We start from the raw sequence: 24,378 nt of genomic DNA, 5'->3' as shown, positions 1-24,378 counted from the left end.
ACTTGAACCTGAGTTACGAGTTTTTTTGATGGAGCTCTCCTACCTCTGTTTTTCTGGAAGGCAGTAACTCTTTCTAGATGCCCTGGTCTGGCACCTGCTCCATGAGGCACGTCTGGAGACTGGGTCCAAAGCAGGTGAGCAAGGTGAAGAAATGAATTAGGTGCTTGACTTCAGGCAAGTGTTCTTGCGTATGGTGAGAAAAGTAAACATTTTACAGGAAGTCCTTTCTATTGTTCTACGATTTCTTAAGGTGTTCTTGGTCTTAAATATAAGTTAAGCAGTGATTTCAAGGTTTGAATTTTAGATTAAAGCTCATAAAAATGAGGCTAGGTGTGGTTTAAGCAATTAAATCCCTGTTCTAGTATAGTCCTTATGTTTATTAATTAGGTAATAATAACAATAAACACACACACACACAAAACACTACAGCAACAACAACAACAAAAACAAAAACACAAAAATATAAAAGGTCTGTCTGTTAATTAAGACGGAGATTTCCAAGGAAGTCTGAATGAATTAGGTATGAAATTCAGAGTAATTCAAGCCTTTTAATACCATAACTGCTCTATATTCTCAGCCTAATTCCCTAGTGATACCTTTTTCTTTATTTCATTTATACTTTAACAACTAAAGCTAAGTAAAATGCCAAAGAGATTCCTTATATAAATAAGGTTCTGATTCTGTTTCCAATTTTCAGCACTGTTGGTATCAAATTTTATTTTATTATTTTATTTTATTTTATTTTATTTTATTTTATTTTATTTTATTTTATTTTATTTTATTTATTTTATTTTATTTTATTTTATTTTATTTTATTTTATTTTATTTTATTTTATTTTATTTTATTTTATTTATTTTATTTTATTTTATTTTATTTTATTTTATTTTATTTTATTTTATTTTATTTTTATTTTTTTTTTGCAAAGGCTCCAGAATAGTTTCAATCCAAGCATACTGGCATTCATGGACTTTCCAAAGTGTCTGAAATCAGCTGGCTGGTGTATCAGCTAGAGGGTGATTCAGTTCCCTAAATCTTTATATCTATTACCATTTCAGGAATTCTGTGGTATCTGCTGTTTTCACATGGGACTGGCAAGTATGTTCCAGAAAACCTACAGCATTCTTCAACAGAAACTGGGGGGTCATGCTAAAGTATCTCATGTAGCACTGGACATTACTGTGAGTGCAGATGAATTTAGTCTCAGTCCAGGGAGGATCGATGAGTCTGTAAGGCCTAGTAGGCAGCAGGATGAGTCTTTGAGTTATAAATCCTGGTTTATGGGTGTACGTAGCACACAGAGATGTTTCTTTATGCAGCTAAGGAGTGTTAAAGGCTGAGAGATGAGACATGGAGGGCTGCTAACCCCTTTCTACTGTCTTATTGCAAATGGAGGCAGAGCAACTGAAGTGGAAATTAAGCAGAGTGTAACTGCCTAAATCCCTTTGTAGATTGCTCTGAAGTTGTTTCACTTTTAAAGGTGTTGGATGCTCTGCACTTCCCCCAAATCAGGGACCTTCACCTGGATTCTCACTGAGGTTTTATTCTGTAAGTGTAGCTGGAGGGCTTGATTTTCACTGGTGCCGAATAGCATTAATTAATGTCTGTAGTTTGGCACCTGGCAACTACAGAACTCAATCCTAGACACTATTTTTGAAAACGTGTAACTGTCTTTAAGCTCCAGGGAAACATTTCACAGAGATGGAAAAGAGCTGTTTCACCAGCTTCACCTCATACATATAAATCACAGAGTTTTATTTTTAATTTTGTTGGTTGACTCTTTATTGGATATAGTTTAGTATAACTTTTTTTTTTTTTTTTTTTTTTTTTTTTTGAGGGGAGGGTTAGGATTTCCTCACACCCAGTGTAGGGGATATGAGGAAAGATGACAGTTCATTTGCAGGTGGGGGACCCCCTTTTCCAGCCCCATATGCCTGTTTGAGGCCTGTCTGCTTCGGGAAGCGTACAGGCCGCGTCGCTTAGCAACCACCCTCCCTTCCCTCTGCATGGCAGGAGGGTGCGCTGCGCATGCATGAGCACTGGCAATCTGCTTTGCAGGCCACAGAAGGCCCTGTTGTGATACAGCTAGATTATACATAGAGATATTTTGCTGGTGATCAATCCACTGCGACTCAGTGCAGGCAAAATGTCAGGCAGCTCCTTTTAGTGTTCTGTCTCTGAGCTGGAAGCGTGCGGGATCATTGTATTTCATCTGCTGCAAAACTTAAGGGAGTATTACTAGGGCAGTGAGTCCTTAGTGCAATTTTTTACTGAAAAGCTATTTGCAAACTCTACAAAGTTTTGCTGAAGTGTCCATGATGTTTCTCAGAACAGAAGGAAATGTGAAGAATGTACAGTCACAAAAAGGGAGAGTCATTATTGCGTGGGACTGAATTGAAATATAGTCACTTAACTGGTTAAAAAAAAAACACTCAAAGGCTTCACATGATGATTTTTTTTCCCTCTGGCCACTTGTCAGAAAAGTACACGATGAAGCAGTGAGGTGGTTGCATACATTTATGTTTGTGGTACCTACATGTGTGTATGCTAGTCATCTGGTGATGGGTCTAAGACGTACACTAGATGGTGCTTGCTCAACACAGGGAGCAAAAAGTGCGTCTGTCTCAGGATGTGTCAGCAACTCAGTGCTCCACCTCCTCCTCAAGTATTTTCTGGGATGTTCATTCTGTTCCATTAAGTGGAGTTGTGAATTAAATATAGAAAGTTCATGAGTGATGTAAAAAGATGGTTATTCGTTATTTCACTGACCAATGCAATGAAGAAATAATTGGCGTATTTGCATATATGTTTATATATGCTTATGTACACACACAGTCTTGGCAGCTCCAAGTTTCTAAAGACAGAAAAGTGGTACTGTGAAACCTTTTCTATAGTGCTTTGTAGAGCTACACGTGCACAGAAATGAGATGAAAGGAAGGGCTCTTTACAATATGTTTGTACAGCACCCAACACTGAAGGGGTTTTAACAAATGTCTAAAACCTAAGAAGTACATATTTTTTTTTGGGGGGGGGGGGAGGGAGGAGACGTGGGGGAGAGGGTGGAAGGGAGAACATTTATCTTTCCCATGTCAGCAGTTTATTCACAGAGAATAAAAATAAAATAAAATAAAAATCTGAATTCTGACGGAAATGATCTTTGCATGTTTTATAAAGACATATAAATTATATAAAAGCTTTTATATACCTTTAGGACATCTAAGAAACTAAAAGGAAGAAAACCTGAACCAATAATTGTTATGCTTTCATGTGGTCCATACATTTGCCTATATCATCAAAGGATGTCTCAGATTTCATTCAAAATTATAATAATAACAATCATCATCATCATCTTCACAAGCTATTGACAGTAATTCAATGTCAACATATATGCTCACAATATCCTAGCTCATCTAGGATTAATAACCTAACAAGGTATACCGTATATTTATTATTGGTCTATTGTTCTTAAATTCAAGACACTGGAACAGCTTATAATAGTTTAACAACCCAGTTAAACACATTTAACTCTAAATTCATTTAAGGATCTTGTTTATTTGAGTCATGTCTGGAGGCTTGTATACCTGGAAAGTGGTTTTAAATCAAATATAATTACTTTCAATGGATGCACATTTTGAGCATGGATGAATTTTGGACAGAGAAAGAGAAGTGGATAGCAGGGCTGAAGGGAGGGAGGACTGGCAGGAAAAAGAGAGAAGTTGAGCCAGATGTACTTGGATTGGCGCCAACATCTGAACCCAAACATCCCAGATCAAATTGTGCTGCCAAAACATACAAAAAAGCTGAAAAAATAGTTCATTGGACTCCAGGTGTTTGTAAAAAGATCAGTGGTGGGAAACTATTTTCTGTGTTTTATTAAATGGGATTGGATATAAAGAAGGTTGGAGAAGTGGATTTGATTGCTTGTGGAAGTCTTGTGCAGGTGCATACCAAGGCCAAGTTGCTAAAGGTGTAACAGAAGCAAATAAGCATAAACAATATTAGTCCGTGTGTTTCCAGTTCTCAGGACTAGACAGGCATATTCATTCAGCTGTGTTTGGACAATAGCTTGCAATGATTCCTTGGCCTTCCCATTTTTATGTTTCTGAACTTCAAGGAGCTTCACTGGCTTCAGTATGAAGGAAGTATTTGCTTTAAAGGGGGGCAAGACATCCAAGCAGCCCATTGTGGGGCAGGGTCATGCCAGACTATGCTTGCATCTGGATTTTGTTGTTTAGAAAAGCAACTACACCTGTTTCCCATTTATGCAGCAGTTGGTCTCCAAAGTTGTCTGCTACCGTTCTGAATCCAGGAGGAGTCAGATGCCAGGTGCTGGCTTTTGCAGCTCTGTTGCACCAGGATTTAGCTTGGTTTATTTTATGCTGTAGTGGTTCTAGTTACAGGCAGCTCTGCTTTCTCATTCTGTTTCCCTTCAGTCCTCCTGCCTGCCTGCCCCTTCCCTCCCCTCTACATGTTCTTAGTCCAGATTGGTAGACAGACATGTAAATTGGGTAAAATCCAGAAGTATCTCAGTAGAGTCAGCTCTTTCCCAGACAAGCAGGAAGGTCAAGAGGAGAAGAGAAATATATGTGCAAAGTGAGGGCTTAGGGTTTTGTATGGGGGTGGCTAGTGGGGAGAATCAGGGAGGAGGGACAGGGAGAAGGCACGTCAGGAGTTTTCGTGATTCAAATCCAGTAAGTGTATCACGTTAGTCATAGGAGAAAACTGCCTTGCAGTTGGAGCCAAGGTGTCTGGACCATCTGAGCTGGCATCTCCTTCACATCATTATAGCCTGTCCAGCTGATAGATAAATAAGCAGATAAATAGATCTTACCCCAGAAAAACAGACACACCCGTGTATTACACAAGATGCATTGAATCACAGATATTAGCATTCCCCTGTCTGTGTCCGACAGAGGGTGGGAGCTCATATCCTGCAGCAGGGCAGTTAAAATAATCGATGCGTGCATGTTCAATCCGAAGAAAGATGGAAGGGGGGGGGGGGGGGGGGGGGGGGGGGGAGAGAAGGGACGAAGAGAGGGAGGGTGTGGTGGTTGGGAGGGGGGGATGGGAAGTGGGAAAGGTGCTGATTTCAGCCCTGTAGCGTCAGGATTGCGTCAATTTGGGTTTCAACCACGTCTTCAGTCTCGGAGCGGAGCTACTCAGAAGAGCCAAAACAGGAAGGGGGTTGCAAATCAGTGTGCAAAGGGGAGGACCGAAGCTTCCCCTCCCCCCGCTCCTCCAGCCCCCTCTCATCCTCCTCCTCCACCTTCCCCACCGCTCGTGTCTCCAGGTTTTGTTTTCCGTTTTTTTTTTTATTATAATTATTATTATTATTATTATTTATTTATTTTCTTTTTTTAAACCACGTTGGAAAAGCCCGCTGCCCGGGTGGTTTGAGAGACAGGGGGACAGCTTCGGAGCTCTGGGCAGGTCTCTGGACACCGGAGGGGAGGCTCAGGCTCCTCGGCAGAAAGCTCCAGCACCGCGGGCGGAAGCTCCAGCACCGTGGACAGCATCCCCAGAACCGGGGACAGCATCTCCAGCACCGCGGGCAGCGCACGCCGCCAACATGGCTCCGATCGCGGCCAGCCGCCAGCACTTCGGTAAGCGCATCCCCGTCCCGGCAGAGGGGTTGGGGGTACTGGGGGCTGCTCCCTTCCCCAGGAGTAGAGCATGCAGGCAGGCTCTGCTGAGCCGCCCCAGCGCCTCACCGCACGCGGCGTGTTGGGAGGAACCTGATTTCCCCTAGTTCTGTTCGATTCCAGAAGTTGGGGGAATTTGCTTTCTTGCCCTTCTATCCCTCTCTCTTCTTTGCCCCTGCCCGTTCCCCACAGTAAATCACTGGGGGAGATGGAGAGGTTTGACTGGTTGCATTTTTGGATGATGAAGGTTTGAGGTTGTTTTCTCTGTCTCGGTTAAAGTAGCATGGCTTTGGAGTTAAATGATGTAAATGCATCTTGTGCCACAGAGAAAATCTGTCATTCTTGAAATAATTGTCATTCCTTTTTTCTTGTCATAGAGGAAGACTTGTCAACCTTTAGTTAAAGTGAAATGTAGTCCTGTAAAGAACATTGCTAAGAGGATGAAAGTACAGGATCCCAGTGTTTTTGGGTAAACAGCTCTGTCTTGATTAATCTGTGTTCACTGAGAATAGCAATAATAACAATGAACTTTTCAGTTGTGTCATTTTTACATGTTGAATAACTATGATACTGGAAGTTTCAGAAAAAGTCATAACGTGCACTTATGAAACAGGTAACTAAATAGCTTTACTCAGAAAAGCTGTGAGTAGAAATGTTTCTGAACTCTGCTTTACAAATATTGACTCTAGTCTGGATGTTATTTGCTTTAGCAGTGGTTTAATTGAAGGATCATTCTACCGACTTAAGTGAAGTGACTCCAGATTTGCATCAGATAACTGAAACAATAATTTCTCCCAGGATCAATAAGTGATATTTCCTATTAACACCCTGCCTTGAATGCTAACTAACTGATTTAAATTATGAAAACAGCAAGAAATTCATGTTGTAATATAATTAGCTATAAATGTAAAAACAGTTTATTTACCATTCCATCTTCTTTCCTGCCTACCCTACCCACTTGATGTCTCTAACTATGCTTGTGACATCATCCTCATCTAATTACTTATTTAAGTGAGCTAATTAATATTTTAAATACTAAATTGATTCTACCACTGCTTTCAGTAGTTGTAGAATAAAAATATAGCATAATTTTCATTACTATAAAAATTTTATGTGTCATCTCATGAAAAAGTATTGAAAATGTGAAAATCTTTCTTAAAAGTGATTTAAAGTATTCTAATTAATTTTCAATTACTCCTTGCTTTCTACCTTTATACCATGTACATTTAAATTTCTGCAGCCCAGGGAATTCTTGTAACTCAGAGCCACGTGTTTAACTTGGAAAAAAATAGTTCTTGATTATGTATATATTTTTCAGTTATTTCATTAAATCCTTATGATTAAGTACATAGACTGATACAGCTTGTAGGTAAAGGTGAAGTGGCATGAGCATTGTCAGAAGCAATTAATAGCCAGGCCTGATTCCTTCTGTGCTGGAACATTATGTCCTACTTTGTTGTGTTACTATTGTGTGTTTTTTTTTTTTTGACTCATTGCACTGAAAAGCGAAGTTACGGTGGTAGCACATCTACTTGTCCAGCTTTTACCTAGATGAACCTGATTTAGTAATTCATACAGGGGGATAGTTTTGCTTTTCTCATTCAGGAGGATCTGCTAATTATTTGTTAGAGGAACCAGAACTGTTACACAATTGCATTTATGCATAAACAATGTCATTCCATTAATATTCTACCAGTTTCCATTGTTGCAGAGAATAAAGATTAAGCTCTTATTGTTATATTGTGGGAGTTTTAAACTCACTTAGTAGGGTTACTTATGGGCAAAATTGGATTTCCAATTAGTTGTGCTCATTTGCCCTTTCGATGCATGCTTGTGAAGGGCTAATGATACTCTATATGTAACTAATGTAGCCACATGACAATTGAGCTTGTAATGCTTGCTCAGTTTTATCTTCATTCAGTATTTTAGTATAGGATTCATACTAAGCTACAGGAGAATTCTGTTTTTATGTTTTTCTTATATACTCCTTAAAAGTAGTAACCCTTCCTGTAAACTCCCCATGGCTTTGATTCATAATGTTTTAAATTCAAAGGTATCAGTGATACACTTAAGCAATTTTTCAGCTTTGGACTCACATATGAATGCCCAGTGTCACATCCATCTCGATAATACACTTGGAATATAATTATCCTAAATTTTCTTAGTAGTCTTGTTCCAGCAAAATATTGAAAATCCCATTGAAACTGTTGAATATTATAACCTCCTAATATATATATATATTTTTTTAAAGAGGTACCTCCAGGCAGTTATGGGATCAGACCATAAGAATGAGTTAATTGAGTGTTCTAGGAAGTGGTGTGAAAAGCAGATGCTGTATCTATAAGTAATACATATTTCAGAATCTGTATTATCTAACCAACAAAGCTACATAAATTCAAAGGTGAAAGCTGAACTAGTTTTACTCACTGACATATAAACACAGAAACTACACCTAGAGGGATGAGATAGTCGAGCTATTACTTATGATTATTGCTGTTAGGATGAGAACAGTATTTTCCTTCCAGACACCCAATATATGGAAAAATACTAACATAGCAATTGTCTTTGTATGGGACTGCACATTCATGCCTGCAGGTGGCGAGCGATATGTACAATGCAAAGAACTTTCAGTCCATTGACTCCTGCTGTTACCATCTCGTATCAGTTTATTTTGCTAAATTCTTACTTTATTAAATATCACACAGAGGCCAAGGCATTGCTGTTTATGTGCTTGTTGTTGTTTATTTAATTTGCAGATGAAATTCCTACAGTGGTTGGGATCTTTAGTGCATTTGGCCTTGTCTTCTCTGTCTCCCTTTTTGCTTGGATCTGCTGCCAGCGCAAATCTTCCAAATCCAATAAGACCCCTCCATATAAGTTTGTCCATGTTCTGAAGGGAGTTGATATTTATCCTGAGAATCTCAACAGTAAGAAGAAGTTTGGAGCAGATGATAAAAGTGAAGCAAAGAACAAATCGGCAATGCCTAAGAATTCTCTCCATCTAGACCTGGAGAAGAGAGATCTAAATGGCAATTTCCCCAAAACAACCTCTAAAACGCAGAGCTCTCCAGACCTTGAAAATGTGTCTCCAAAACACTTTTCAGAAAGGAAGAAAGATTCAGTATCCCCTGATAGTTTAAAGTCCATCACATCCTTGTCATCTGAAGAAAAACAAGACAAGCTAGGAACAATCTTTTTCTCTTTAGAGTACAACTTTGAGAAAAAGGCATTTGTAGTGAACATCAAAGAAGCACGTGGGCTGCCAGCAATGGATGAACAGTCAATGACTTCTGATCCTTACATCAAAATGACAATCCTGCCTGAGAAAAAGCACAAGGTGAAAACCAGAGTGCTGAGAAAAACCTTAGATCCAGCTTTTGATGAGACATTCACATTCTATGGGATCCCCTACAGCCAAATTCAAGATTTAACACTTCACTTTATGATCTTGAGCTTTGACAGGTTTTCCAGAGATGATGTCATTGGAGAAGTCCTCATCCCCCTTGCAGGAATTGAATTGTCAGAAGGAAGGATGCTAATGGACAGAGAGATCATCAAAAGAAATGTTAGGGTAACATATTTCTTATTTAAAATTTAGAAGTGTTGTACTAGTTTTAGCTATGATTCTTGTGCTGGTAGCATATTGGAAAGAGAAGGGTACAAGTTTACTATGTGAGCTCTTGAGATGTTTCCATAGTGGCAGCATAAGGAAGTAGCTATACAAAGGAAATAAAAGAACATTATAGGAAAGAATGCAAAGATTTATACATGATTATAATAATAATGATAATATGATAATATGATAATAATAATTATTATTATTATTATTATATTCCTCTTTTCTGTTTGAAATCATGTTTTCTCGAGGTTTTATTGAAATCAATGCAAATCTTTCACTTCATCTCTAGGGGCTGATAAGCAAGTTCTTAAAGAATACTGGTAGTCTTTATTGAGGGAACTGGAACCTCTTTGAGACTCTACTAGTGGTGCAATAGCATGTTCTTTCACTTCAGTGCTGTTACTACCTTTTCTCTCACAACAACCATGGCAGAGGCTGTAGCACTTCTAAGGACTATAAGATATGAGGGAGATGCCAAAGCCTCACTGAAGTCAATGCCAAAGCATATTAGCTTCGCTAGGCTAAAAATATGTAATAAAATTTTTTCTCATTTCAAAATGTAAAGACCACAATCATAGCTGAACCACAGAAATGCACATGCCTCACACACACGTCTTTTAACCTTTGCTAAGGAAGTGGACTGTATATTGACTTTCAATCTGATTGTTTTCAAAGAGCAAGCATGCTGACAAATTAAGTAAATGTCTCCCAGACAACATACCTTTAACTAATATTATTTTGCAATTCTATCACTATATTACAACTGTAACTATGTCACTGGTATTTTGTTGATAACTTACTAGGTTTTCTGGAATATAAGGTAATCTTTTTGTTTGTTTCCCTTGACTTTTGGTGAACTAAATTACTCCTGCAAATTCAAATCTAATAATAATAGAGAAAGTATTTGATCTCATCTTTATTCCATTTATATTATTTTAGAAAGTGTCAGGGATTTCACTATTTGTTGTTTTCACTAATTGTTTTTGAATAGCTAATAAGCTAAAAAGATCTACTGACGATTTTCTTGTGAATTACCTTTATTCATTTTTTATCAACACAGCTTTCACAGAAGTTTGTTTTTCTTAAGGTGTTTTTCTTTCACTGAGACTTCCCCTGCACGTCCCCCCCCCCTCCCCCCCCCATGTAGGATTCCATTTATTATCTGTGAATATAATGATGCCATGTCAACCCATATTTTCATTTAGTTATTTATTTACTTATTTACTTTGTTCAGTGTAATAGTCAATGATAAGAAGAGTTATGTAACTGTAGTACAGGGAAATTATATTTGCTAGGCAAAGCAGCATAGCTCCATAAATTATATACTTTTACACCAGTCTGAGATGCACAGTAATTTGACATTTGAGGAATCTTATTAGCTCTACTTTCAAGTGTTGTCAATATAATTGCTCCTAAATAATCTTTTTTTTTTTTTTCTTTCTTTTTTTTTTTTTTCCCCTTTCATTTCCTCAGAAATCATCTGGGCGTGGAGAATTACTGATCTCTCTCTGTTATCAGTCTACAACAAACACGCTAACTGTTGTTGTTTTAAAAGCCAGGCATCTACCTAAGTCTGATGTGTCAGGATTATCAGGTAATGGTTTTACTAATGAATAAGCCCAAAGTATGTACAATAAACAGAAGACAGTTGAAATGTGACATTTCAAAGATTAAAAATAGCCCAGAAAAGCAGAAGTGCTGTAAGCATTATTTGTAGTCTATTAATTTCATTCATATCTAGGTCAATGCTTTATTTTGCAGAGTATATATTTTAAAATTTTGTTCTTCAAACACATTAGAAAAAAAGATGACATCTGTTAGCACTGGAAGCCATTGAGTGTTGTCATTGTCTTGAACAGAATCCTTCTGCCATAAGTATGGGATGTTGTTTGCAGATACTAAAAGCTTTTATTTATGACAAAAGATCAGTTTACTTATGATGATCAATATTGAGTGAGATCCTCATAGGGTATATTATGGTATATTTCAGCTTAGCATCCAAAAAGGCAACCAGTTACATCAGTCCTGAATTTGGCCTACTGAGCATTAACATTTATTTGACAAGGTGAAAAGGTGAACTATCCCACTGCTTGGGGTACACTAAAGCTTTTGCAGTCCCTTTTCATGGTCTTGTGCCATTTTGCACTCAGTGAAACTTTTTTTGAAGTCAATACTAGAATTGCATTTAGATGCATGTTAATGCTAGATAACAATATAATAAAATTTAAAATGCAATATACTAACCACCTGAGAATAAGACAAATACACAAGAAGAAGAGTACACAGCAGAGGACTACACAAAGTGTAGCACATCTGCTATTGATTTTCTGTAAGACTTAACTATTTCAACACACAGGATTTTCTCAAAGGAAGAAAAAAGTAGTTTTTGCAACCACTGAATCATAGTTACTACAGCCAATAATACAGTCTTTCTACTTCTCACACCAAGAAATATTGGTGCTGAGGTCTCCTAGTAGTCTTAATAAAATCAAGAGGAACATTCCAGCCTTATCTATTAGCCAGAAATAACAGCCAGAAATGGTCATTTAAAAAGAAATGAACAATGGCAGGAATGCTCTGATGGATACCGATTTTGATATTTTTAGTGTTTGTGTAGCATATTCTCATTCCAAAGCTAATGAAAATTTTAATTATATAAAGCCAATTTTTAAAATGTTTATTATGATGATAGACTGTGAAAGTGAAGATGTATTCTATCATACCTTACTCCTGTCAAACCATTGTCAATCCAAGGAACCAAAAAATTTTTCATTATCTGACCATTTCAGTCTGATAGCTTTGGCATAAAATTTCTAAATATGAGTCATAAACTACTTCGCTTGATAGAAGGGGATTAGCATTGCATCTCTGCACCATGAGAATTTGGAAACAGGTACATATTTGCACTGAAGTACGTGTAAATATAAATGCAAAATAAATGTACTTGAAAGGGATGATTTCTAAAGTGTTCCTTAGAATTTCTCTGAAGAAGAATTGTAGCCACTGTTGAAGACAAGAGTGAAGGAATCTTGCAGTAGTTGAAAATTTCCAAGGAATGTGCACTCAAAGTTGTTTAACAGAGCTAAAATATGGATATTTTCTCTTCCCTTTTTCAATAGTACAGTACAGACATAAAGTCAAGTACATATCCTATCAAGAAATGTAGCCATACATTTAAAGTTTAATGTTAAATTTGTTCAATAAAAGTTGGTGGAGAAATTTAATCAAGCTAATTGACTTTAAAAAAACATGCAACTGAAATGAATCGCATCCATTCTCTCAGCATGGGATTATTCTCTTGGTTTTGAGGCTTTGTTTTCCATGAGTCATATTAACACTAATGATTATCCCCTACTTGTAAAATGTGTGAAAAGCAGATTTCTGTTACATGTAAATATATAGTGACATATATTTGTCAGAATTCATTACAATTTTATGTTCTTTCAGACCAGTTTTAGACGCAGTACAGATGTAAACATGAGGGTTAACGGACTACAGGGCAGGATTTATCTCATGGAGGAGACCCCAGCATTTGGTTAGATGAATCATGCCCTAAACTACTGACTGTCTTGATTACATATTTGGTGACCATAAAAGGAGCTTAAAGAGACTAATTCAGAAGCAAACACACACACACAAAAATGAATGAGACAAATCATCTTCAGTAATTTGAAACTAGCCCTTACTGGGACGTAATTCTGTTGGTATATTACAAAGTTTACCATCCATCAACTAGATCAAGGAATTTCTAAATGACAGTCCAATAACTTACCTGTGTTCTTTGTTTTCATTGCAGATCCTTATGTCAAAGTGAACCTGTACCATGCTAAGAAAAGAATTTCTAAAAAGAAAACCCATGTGAAGAAGTGTACCCCCAATGCAGTGTTCAACGAATTGTTTGTCTTTGACATTCCTTGTGAGGGCCTTGATGATATCAGCATTGAATTTTTGGTTTTAGATTCAGATAGAGGGTCAAGAAATGAGGTCATTGGCCGGTTAACCTTGGGATCTTCAGCAGAAGGTACAGGTGGAGAGCACTGGAAGGAAATTTGTGAATATCCTAGGAGACAAATTGCCAAATGGCATATGTTGTGTGATGGTTAGCAGCTCAAAGAGGGGTTGGAACTTGAAAAACTATATATATTTCCATAGGTAAGGAGCAGTTTTCTTTCTTTGCTATGTATAATTACAGGCTTGTAACTACAAGACTATTTATTTATTTTTTTTTTTTTTTTTTGGTGAGGGTAGGGGAGTAAAAACTGGATTGAATTATCAAAATAGAAGGTAACTAAATTTTCACAGTAAATAAAGGAATTTCTATTTCATTAGGCTTTAACTTAATTTGATTAAATTTATATTCTTCTGTAGTTTACATAGCCTAAAACTTCTGAAGCAGTATAAACTTCAATAAGGACTATGTTTTACCAAAAAAAAAAAAAAAAGTCACTGGAAACATTATTAGTACTGTTATACAGAAGAAGATAACCTCATTAAAATATATTGCTAGATCCAAGAACACCAAAAAGATGGTGGCTTATTGTGGGAAGGGATTGAGTCTATAAAAGCAATGGGGAATGAGGGTGAGTAGGAGGGGCATTCCTTCTGCCCCTCTATCATAAACCTTCTTTTATGAAAATTCAATCATTAGTTGTAAGTTTTGGTTACTTATACTTTGATCATCCCAAAGACTGAAGAAATTTTCAGCAATTTGCTTTACATATCACATCATGTGCAACTAGTTGTTTTATGTGTGGAAATACTCTATAATTATTTACACTTGGATTTTTTAAAATGTATATATATAACCTGTTTTGTTACAGTGACCGAAACAGATACATTCTACAAATTGTTGAGTAAGTTAACGTACATTGTCTTGTCAAAAGGGCTCCTTTACGGGTGACTGTACGTGTTACAGTAAAGTTAAAATTTGGGATTAAGCACGGCTTGCATACTTTCTCCTCTAGTAAGGATTACACCTTTAGTATTTCATGCCAAGAGAAAGCACTGAAAATGAGATGTGGAAACACAGAGGACACTACCGTCACTGACCTTTCACAATTTATATTTCAAGCCGTTCCGTAATCTTAAAAAAAAAAAAAAAAATCGTTTTGATTGTTTCATTAAATTAAAAACAAAGAAAATTGTGAGACAGAGTACAAAACCTTTTTCAGCTGTTTAGCTTCCTGAGCTGTGAGTTATATCACTACAGTCAATAAGAATACTCACAAAATACAAAGTTCAATACGTTTTTGAACTTTTGCAGGACAGGAAAAAAAACTGTCATTATAATTTATACAATATTATGTTAGACATACTACTTGAAAAGTGCATTTCAGTTAGCTGATATGCATTAATGTCCATTACTGATTGTACTGAAAATTGGTGGTGGTAAGAAAAGTTTTATAATTTCATGCTAGTGTGACGTGTGTATGCTTAAACTTAAGTTGTGCCAGCCTAGGGGGATATAAAGTGTCAAAACCCAAGTATATAAACAGAGCATTTAGGCCTGTGATATTTACTCTTGGTCACACTTCATGCATTTTTAGGCTGTCAGAACTATAGCACAACTATAAGATTACTTCCTAAAGTTTGTACACTGATTTCTGATACAGAAGTTTGCAAATACTACTCCTATGTCATTTTTAATTACAATAATATATAAAGAAGAATATGGTGATGTTAGTTGTTAACTGAAGAATGGTTTAAAAAGTGGAAAATGGTTTTCAGTATTTTTGCATATGTCATTTTGTCACATGTAATTCCACTAAAGTCAATGAAACTATTTGGGAATCAAGGTATTGCTCAATGTGAGTAAAGATAACAGAATGGGCATGCCAGGAAAAAAAAAAAATCTTCTAGATGTTCAGTTACTCTCATTAAACAATGGATGCAGGTCTTATTCAAAACTGTTGGGGATTTGTTGATTTTTCCCTGTTCCCATATGGCCAATTTATGTTTGCAGTAAAGGACACTGAAATATGAAATATGCAAGTAGAGAAATAGTACTGGAAGAATTCTATTGAGGCTCTTTCAGGTTTTGTGTCAGTAATTTCTCCAGTTTTTGAGAATGTGTTTGATATAACAGTGTTTATAAAGTTCTGTAAAAATTCATTTTCAAAATAACATAAACATGCTTTTTATGATAACGCTCAATGTAAAAAAATGCGTATTGTATGTATAAAGGATAGGAATCTTTTTTGCTTATTTCTTTAGAAAGCTGATTAACTGCTCAAGGGCTAGAGTTTTCCAACGCAATTATATCAAGTAGATACGATTCAAATACACTAGGTCAAGGAAAAGATGCCCACAGGCTTCGGTGGTGTTTGAAGTGGAATCACGGAGGAAAACTCTTCTTGTGAGACAACCCAGCACAATGGGACCATAGGCAGGGGAGACACTCTTTGATTTAATATTGTCTGGGAGAGTTTAATGCAGTACCATGCGGCCAGAATTGTTACTATTTCTAGTAAGGACAGAATTTCATAATGAAAGTGATTGCACCAACTAGAGTGGGATCTCCTGCAATTAAAAACAAAAAAAAAAAAAAGGAGGTTTTGTACATTGGCCCAGAAAGAAAACATTATCTCTAAAAATCAGATGACAGGTATCATCTGTCTCCAATGGACACAAATTCTGACATCAGGATTAAAAAAGTCCACCCTTTAATGATGGGCTATGACCATTGTTCACTTTGCATCTAACACGTTGTCATCAAAATTGTTTAAAAGCTAATATAGCAGCCTGAGGGTTAATATTTGTACCAGCTAAATGGCAGTTATTGATGGGGGTAGAGGGTAGGAATGGGAAAGGGAAGCAAATAAATTTTTATTAAATTGAAAAAAATGTAAATAGTGGTGGTTTTGTTTTGTTTTGCTTTTTTTTTTTTTTTTTTTTCATTTAAAGCAATGTTTAGCTTGGAAAGTTGAGTAAAGAAGACTTGTAACACATCTGTAAACCAGACAAGGCAGGAGCAAATGTAGACCTGTCTCTAGATGAGAAATTCTGCTGTTTTATAAAGTATTCAATTCTCATTGTGAATATCTTGAACACTGTTAACGATACTGTATTGTATTAAACATGTAAAAAATGATGTTTGTCTAAGTAGTTTACAAAAACAATAACTCCTTGAATGGGAGGCTATCCATGTCTGAAATCTGTCGTAACTAAATACCTGATTTGTTATGGTGTTGTAACTTAATAGAAGCTGTTCGAGAGGAAGCATGGTGTATGAGATTTTGTAAGTTATTTGTGCTGGTTCTGTATGTTGTGCCATGTGTGTAAGACAAGAATAAACTACTGCTTTTGTTCATCCCATCCCAAAACAATTATCCCACGAATGTATCTTTTCCAGAGACTTCTGCTATTGTTTGTGCTCACAACCTACTCTATCATGCTTCTGTCAAAAAAAAAAAAAAAAAGACCTAAAAAATCTTCCTCTTCTCATAGAGGTGGATCAGAGTTACTTTGCCAAATATTACCCAGGCTTATCACATGTTCTTTATTCCTAGATTCTTGGTGTATGCTTACGTTTGTCTTGAATTTTACTATATACTCAGGCTAGAACTTGAGATATTGCCCATGTTGGAAAATCTGAGTCCTACAAAATGAGGATGAATTCTAGAATATCAGGTGAAAGAAGTAAAATGCAAGTCATTGACTGTTGGAGTCCTGATGACATTCCATTTTGTCTTCCAGAAGCAAAAATGATTCCTTGGACAATCATGCTGTAACACCCTTACTTCCTTTGTAGTTATGTCAGGCACTTTCTCATCAGATGAGATGGATAGAGAACACATTCCTTCAAATGTTATGTACAAATGCAAATTCGTTGCTGTCACCTCTAAGGTTATTAGGGTATTTTACCAACACAAGCCTAAATCAAAGAAAGGGAAGGGAAGGTGGTTGCACATGGGATACACATTGCCATTTAGTGACTTCTAGTGTAAACCTACAACCGTTTGCCTGGAATGGATCCCTGATCCTTGTCACATAAATTGATGTGTGAAAAATATGACAGGATCCACTGTCAAACAAATGACACAGAACATCTTCTATGGATATAAGCTGCCAAAATCTCCCTGCCAAATCTCGTGTCCCCAAGGGAAAGGTATCAAGTCTGAAAGACTGCTCTCTTCTTTTCTGTGCAGCACTTTTTTTTTTCTTTCTTTTTTTTTTTTCTTCTCTGTATTGTGCAGTTCTCCTCAAACAATGGTGATTCATGAGTCATACTTCAGACCTTTTCTTCAGGACACATGGAGAACATCTATAGCTTTCTTTGACTACAACACTGTTGAGCCTCAGGGAGAGTCTCAAGGCTACTGTCCTGATTGCTATTTGTTTCTCAACTTGTTGCAACGGACAAGTCCTATGAGGCCTCAAGAGGGACCTTACAGATGCCCTCCCCTTTGCAGTAGGTCTGATTCCTAAAGTATAACACTATTCCATAAGCCCCTTGTATTTACACAGCATCATGGATAGCAACATGCTGCACACACAGTAGCAATGCATAACAGCATGAACAATACTTCTTTTCCTCAAAAAAAGACTCATATATGTTCTGTTTAAGCTGCTACCTTTCAACCTCTGCCCTTTGCGTCGTAAGGTCTGAAGCTGCTGAACAGGCCAAGGTGCTCTTACAACTGCTATGACTAGTTTTGCTCTGTCGGTAACTCCTGAGCAACAATCTTTATTCAAGAAGTTCTTCTCAATTCTCATAGGCATTTCCTTAGTATCTTTTACCTTCTATCACTAATTAGCAGCTGCAACATGACTTCGGGCCCAGAGGCTTTGAAGCACTAATTATAGGTACAGCATTGCAGCACCTTTTAGTTCAGAAGTAAGAATGGAAGACAAGAAGTCGGAGGAGTTAGTCTCTTTGCTATACTATTGTTATGTTTATCTTACACTACTTTGGCTATTGTGTATTTAAAGTACTTCATACTTAACCAGGGAATGGCTGGTCATAGAAGCAAAAGCTGTGCTTATACCACCAGTGACACAATCAGGCGTTGCCCTATCTGAGTCCACTTCTGCTTGAGCCTTCACCGTGCAGCAGCAGGCCTGAGGAGACACCATGTAGACCGCTCACCTTACCCCTACCCCCCCGCACTCTGCAGTCACCCTGATAAACTCTGGGTTACAGCAGCACATGTGGAAGAGCTGTAATAGTTCAAGACCTGGACAAGCCCTAGCACCATCCTGGAGCCCGGCCTTAAAGCAAGCACCAAACCTCCCAGGGAATAAGGGCAGGGGAGCAGATTAGGCCCCCATCCCCAGAAGAAACTCATCTTCAATAATTATCACAGTCTTCCTCGATGCAGACACAAGGTTTAAGCACAGCTGGCTCCAATAATCCAGTGGCTGTCAGTGACAAGAGCACTATATTTGCTCTGAAGTCAAAGGTGGGAGTGTGTTTGCTTCCCCCTGTTGCCAAGTTATGCAGCTTTTTCTTTCTGAGAGCTGCCCTCCTCCAACTGCCAGATGGGCAGTAGCAGTCCCAGACCCCACAGCTAGAGTTCTGTCTGGGTCTCCAACATGCCAAGGTAAGTAACACAGATCAGCGTTGCAAAGTCTTTGGCACACTGACACCACTGCTATGCGATCTCTGTCCCTGGGGTGCACTGCTGCCTGCCCTTGCTGTGCTGTGCTGCTGTGGCAGTTGCAGTAGCGGAGATCCCAGGTACTGCCAGGTGGTTTGAGTTCATAAACCACCTCTTGTAGAGAGCAGAGAGCTGCCTTGCTGAGCTGTGGGGTCTTTCTATAGGAGTCCTAGAGTGAGATGCCACTGAAGAACAGGCTGGGCCTGCCTGGAAATCCTGTTTCCTTTTGTCCTCAGGAAGGAAGCTTCATCCATAATTCAGTGCTGTTCCTCTTTAGGTAATCTCTCAAGTGAGGGCTTTTAAGTGACTGAGCAGTTAGAGGGTGTTGTCTTCTAGTGGACAATGCAGCACAGAGTTTGGTTTGAAGTGAGATGTGCAGGAATGTAAGGTCCCCCTGGGTGACCGGTAAGGACATTGATACTGCAGGCAGCTTCCAGGGGTCTGTGGCTGTGCACAGGGCTAAGGGTGCTCTCCATAGCAGCTCTGAGGCATGGCAGTCTGGATTTTCATTTAATTTGCAGGAATACATTAGAATAGTGTTTCTCATATAAATGAATGTTGCAGAAAGATCCATTTTTTTTTTCTCCACATAAGAAATACTGCCTTATGAAAGTCTGATTCTAATGAAAACATTGAATATAGGAGAAAAAAAAAAAAGGCATGAAGTCCATGTTGCAGAAGGTCAAAATGCACAAGAGGCATGTAAGACCACTGTCTCTTGAATCTTTTGAAATTTCTAGAGAAGCAGCATGATTTTTAAAATTTATTAATACTATGGCTGTTAGTGGTTTTTGTATTTATTTTTTCCTAACCAACCAAGGGTACTCTATGATGACAGCAAGATTTAATTTAGTCTTGAAGACAGCCACAGAGATAACTATATATTTTCTCTGACAGTTGCTGTAAATATTTTACATGGCTCTGAAAACATATCTGGTTTTAAGGAAACAAGTGTGAAGTGTTTCAGAGAATCAGCAGCAATATTGATTACGTTTCAGTAATACCCTCCAAATGAGATTGCCTTTAGGATGGTATGAATGAAAGTTTCTAGTTGGTTACTAACAGATGGATGGGGAAACCTCCCTCTGTATCTGAGGTGCGTGTTTATGTAGAATTGTAGGACAAATAAACAGTATTCTAGCCTCAATTTTCCTTTCAGTAGCATAAGATAAAGCTTAACAACATCAATAGTAGCTACTAACTTCTGTTATGAGTTATTATTTTCCCCTGTTCTCCAGGGTAGTAATGCTGCTCTGGGGACTGTATTTTCTTTAGATAAATCCCTCAAAGCTGTATGCTGCGATGGATATATATGGAGAAGAAAATGGATGTGAATCACAAATAGGCATATAACAATAGAGAATTATCCCAGGCTAAAATCAGAAGTGATATTTAGCAGCAGTAAAAGTTAGAGATAAGTAAATCAGTGTGAAGAAAGTGCACATGAGTAAAATGTTGTCAGCAGAGGTAGAAGTGTGGTATGACTTCAGATTAAGAAAAAAAATATATATATATAGCCTGCATTTGCAGATTTCTTTTGGTTGTTTTTCCCCTTGGTGCAAACAATACACCTTATTTTAGAATGCTTTGAGTCACATTGGTCAATGGACATTTATTCCAACACTAATGAAGTTTTACTTTGTGTAATGGGTTCTAAATTTGCTTTGAACAAAGGCCGTGAGGGTTAAGTGTGCTCTCTTATGTCCCTGAAGGACTGTTGAGGCTTCACTGTTAGCAAGTGACTGGGACAAGGCTGATGCTGTAAGGTCTGGCCTGATTTGAGGACCCTGGCATGCTCTGTTCATTCATCTCAAGTGCTCCCCTGCTATCCAGGGAAAGCAGCTTTTGCTCCTGGGCAGGAGGACCGGGAAAGGAAAGCTTAACCTTGGGTATGATCAGAATGACTGTTTTGTTTTTTTGCTGTGCTCCAGGCTTTGTGAGTAAGTACAGAGCTACCAGGCAACCTGTGTAATGTAACTCACATACTTTTTTTCCTGCTTGTCAGCCCTCATTTTTTGCTGCCGTGGTACCTCCTTGTCTTTGCCTTGAGCTTTGCCCAGCCAGCCAACCTACCTCTATTATTCTCCTTGCCTCCATCCTCACTTAGAGTCAGTTTTGCTATATCCATACCCAAATTTGAAATTTCTGGTGCCGTTACCTAGGTAACGTCATCCTCACATACTTTTACTGATACCTGTTCTCAGAAACTCTGGGTCTGCGAATCTTGGCTCCCACAAAGGTCCCCAGTGCTTCCCTCCAATTGTATGTGAAATTTAGCCATTTCTGACTCCCTCTTGACCACTTGAGAGATCCCTCCCTCCCTCCCTATCTGTAGCTTTTTCTTCACTCCTTACAATGTTGGTCATGTTCAGCAATTTCTTATGTCATGTCCAGTAGCATTTCTGTTCAGTTAGCTAAACCTCAGGCTGAGGTTCAACCAACCTCTGGCTATTTTCTTTTCTAACAAAAGCAGAGGAGGCTTCACAGCCTCTCTGGGCAAAGAGTAGTAGTAGGTGCCTTATGAAGCTGAAAGGTAAATGGAGAGGCATTTACATAAAGCTATGGTATCTATTAACACCACATTTAAATGGCTATAACTTTCTCTGTTGAATCTTTCAAAGATAGCCCTTGTTGAATGCTGTTTATTATGTTATTCCTAATTTGGAGGAACTGTTACCATACAGTTAATGCATAAAATATACAATGAACAAATACAGTACTTTAACATACTCGGCAGCAAACTTGTGCTTTATCCCTGTCTCCCTAAAGCCAACATTACAAAGCCAGAGATCGATGTACAAATGATCCTTCAATACTCAGTGGAAAATCCTGGTCCATGTGCAACTCTGAAATTTCACCGTAAAAGTTCATCCATCTCTGATTAAAACTATAAAAATGCAATTAAGTTAAAAGCAAGCTTATGCCAAATTTCAGGGTAAGGTAACTTGAAGTGGCCAAATGACTGTCTCTTGGATAATGATATCAAAATATTCCTTATGGAGAGGTAATATATTACCTATCAGCTTCATTGTGAGTGGAGAATTTTAATCTATATTTCTTAATATTCACCTTTATTCAGGATAGAAAAATCTTGTTACTAAGCATGTCTGATCACTGGACCTGCCTATCTGTCCCAAGGGGGTGTGTTCACAGCCCATGGAGGCAAGCTTGACATGGCATTCTAACAAAGGCAGTCTTCTGAGTGGGAAAAGGTGACTACCAACATTATGTGGAGCTCAGAAAATGTGTTATAGGGATGGAAACTCTACTGTGATTTTTTTTTCTTGTTTAGAAGTCTAAGATAGTTTCAAAAGGAAACAGTTTTCATAGACTTTTTAGATGGAGTTATTTAGATCTAAATTAAATAAGGGAAGTCTGTTTTTTAGTCTATATTATATTAATTGAATGGCATTTGAGATGAATCGTGCTGGCATAAGTTGTTACTCTGACTCTGTTTCAGGTAAATATCCTGTCTTTGAGATCACTGGGTACTTAGAGATGCATCACCTTTCTACTTGTGCTTTGCTTGATAACCAGCTCTGGACCTATGCAAAACTTTCCCAACAATTCCCCGAGGAGGAACACAAAAGCCCATATCTCACCTTCAAGCAGAGAGTTGGACTGAGGCCATCTCCAGCTCAGAAAAGTGCTTTTTTCTTACCCTCTTTAAACCTTATAAGAAGTAGAATAGGCATGAATTGTTGCAGAAAAGGAATAGTCTGAAGATTTGGGCTATGAAAACAGTTCAATTCACAACAAAGTGTAAGAAGTTCTTAAAGTACTTAGTTTAGAATGGAGTATAAAAAGATTATATTGATGTTTGTCACTCTGTTCTTTAGCAACCAGAATAACAAAAGCATCAATATGATCTTGAGTTTCTACGGTACATAACTGAGTATGTTATCTTCTGAAGTTAGTGGTGGCATAAAGAGGTTGGTATAAATGTCGAAGTGTAAATTAACAGGAGGTGTGTTTCCTGGCTCAAGAGCAATATTGATCACAAGTATCCTTTTCTGTTTACATCTGTGTGTGTGCAGAACCTCAGGGCAAAGAGCACAAACCTGCTGGTGACTGAATCCCTGTGTTCACGTGTGTGTAGTATGCATGCTTCTGATCAGTTTATTCTGACAACAACTGACTGCTTTCATAAAGGATGATGCATCAGTCTGCTCTCAGTTGGAAGGTGTCAGTGCTATGTATTTCTGAGTGATCATAAAGCTTAACTGAAAAAAACACAAACCCATATGTACATGAGTGTTTTTAAGAATTACTATGAAAGTGATCAGGCTTGAACTCATGCTTGCCTGGTGGTTTTTGCCTTCTCATTGGTAAGATTGTGATGTAGAAAAACAAGAGTTACGGTATCCAGAGCTAAGAAATATTTGTGAAAAGATTATACTGTCAGCCATCATCAATTATTAGGATTAAAACTTGATGCAAAAAATAATGCCTGTCCTAGAATCCCCTTGCTGATATCTTTGTTATATATAAATGGTGCTGCAAAAATGTCATTCATCCACGGGCACTTAACTGAATTTGCTCTTTGTCTAAATCTACAATATATAGTATATATAAACCTTTATAAACCAGACAATGCTCAATATGAATCCTCTCTGAAATATAGTCCATAAAATTGATATGAAACAGGAATAAAAGCAATGCAACTAAAATATTTACCGTAAGTCATTAGGCCTATAATACCATTTTTTTTTTTTATTGTGAAATGCTGAAACTGGCTTATAGTAATGAATGAAAGAATTATGGTAAGGTATATAATGTTCATGTCACTTTTATTCAATGCAATAAATTTAAATGAAATATACACTATCTGAATTGGTGTTTGCTATCTGAGCTTAAAAGAAACATGGTTTCCTATAATCCTCATGCTATATTGCTCCATTGTGCTTCCTTCTCATCACTTTTTCTACCCTTTTGATCAAAAGTATCTTGCACAGATTCTGGAGCCCTGCTGGTCAGCCTAAATTCCTAATTCCTTTCTGGATCAGGATGCAGGAATCGCTCTAAACCCCAGAAATCTTGATGAAAGAAAGTTCCCTCAAGTAGCTGTGTAGGTGTCAGACTGCACATGGAGTTATTAACCTCTGCCCATTGCTCCTGCAGTATCTGATGCAATGTCTTGCCTGGCTGTGCTGAGGTGCTGCTGTCTGGATTCATCTTCTGTGCATGCATAGGAAGTCATGCTCTATCAGATGTGTTCACCTAGTTTAGTAACTGGTGCAAAGAGCTGGGTGTTGAGGGGAGAAAGCTGTGGATTTTGAGAGCAGATCGTTCCAGCTGAATGAAAATACAGGTGCTACTGTGGAGTGGATGTATTTGCCTCTACCAGATCTTTGAGAACTTATTGTCTGATAACTAGGTTATCAGACAATTACATAACTCTGATATAAACTAAACTTAAACTGCTTAAAACAGCAAATTATGATGATTATCTTCTCAGATAAATGGGAGTGTAGTAATAGCAAGTAACAGGGAGCATGCCCAGCACACGCCCAAGGCAGT

At 37.8% G+C, this 24,378-nt stretch overlaps 1 protein-coding gene and 1 long non-coding RNA gene across 4 annotated transcripts; both read left to right on the top strand.

The window, feature by feature from the left end:
- Nucleotides 1-5,092: 5,092 nt before the first annotated feature.
- SYT4 (synaptotagmin 4) lies at nucleotides 5,093-16,153 on the top strand. 2 transcript variants are annotated; one of them, XM_066988173.1, is made up of 4 exons: nucleotides 5,093-5,601; nucleotides 8,397-9,205; nucleotides 10,733-10,853; nucleotides 13,056-16,153. In XM_066988173.1, the coding sequence occupies exons 1-4, from the start codon at nucleotides 5,568-5,570 to the stop codon at nucleotides 13,361-13,363; spliced, it is 1,272 nt and encodes a 423-aa protein (XP_066844274.1). In that variant the 5' UTR covers nucleotides 5,093-5,567; the 3' UTR covers nucleotides 13,364-16,153. The 2 variants fall into 2 exon arrangements, with proteins under 2 accessions (XP_066844274.1, XP_066844273.1); XM_066988172.1 differs by having other exon boundaries at nucleotides 5,094-5,601; nucleotides 8,397-9,211.
- A 2,346-nt stretch (nucleotides 16,154-18,499) lies between these two features.
- LOC106037301 (uncharacterized) lies at nucleotides 18,500-23,678 on the top strand. 2 transcript variants are annotated; one of them, XR_010827640.1, is made up of 2 exons: nucleotides 18,500-18,801; nucleotides 22,319-23,678. It is a non-coding gene; the product is annotated as an uncharacterized lncRNA (long non-coding RNA). The 2 variants fall into 2 exon arrangements; XR_010827641.1 differs by lacking the exon at nucleotides 18,500-18,801 and adding an exon at nucleotides 19,057-19,135.
- Nucleotides 23,679-24,378: the final 700 nt, after the last annotated feature.

This window comes from Anser cygnoides, chromosome Z (assembly GCF_040182565.1).
Source record: "Anser cygnoides isolate HZ-2024a breed goose chromosome Z, Taihu_goose_T2T_genome, whole genome shotgun sequence".
Lineage (NCBI taxonomy): Eukaryota > Metazoa > Chordata > Aves > Anseriformes > Anatidae > Anser > Anser cygnoides.
This window is presented reverse-complemented; position numbering and strand designations above follow the sequence as displayed.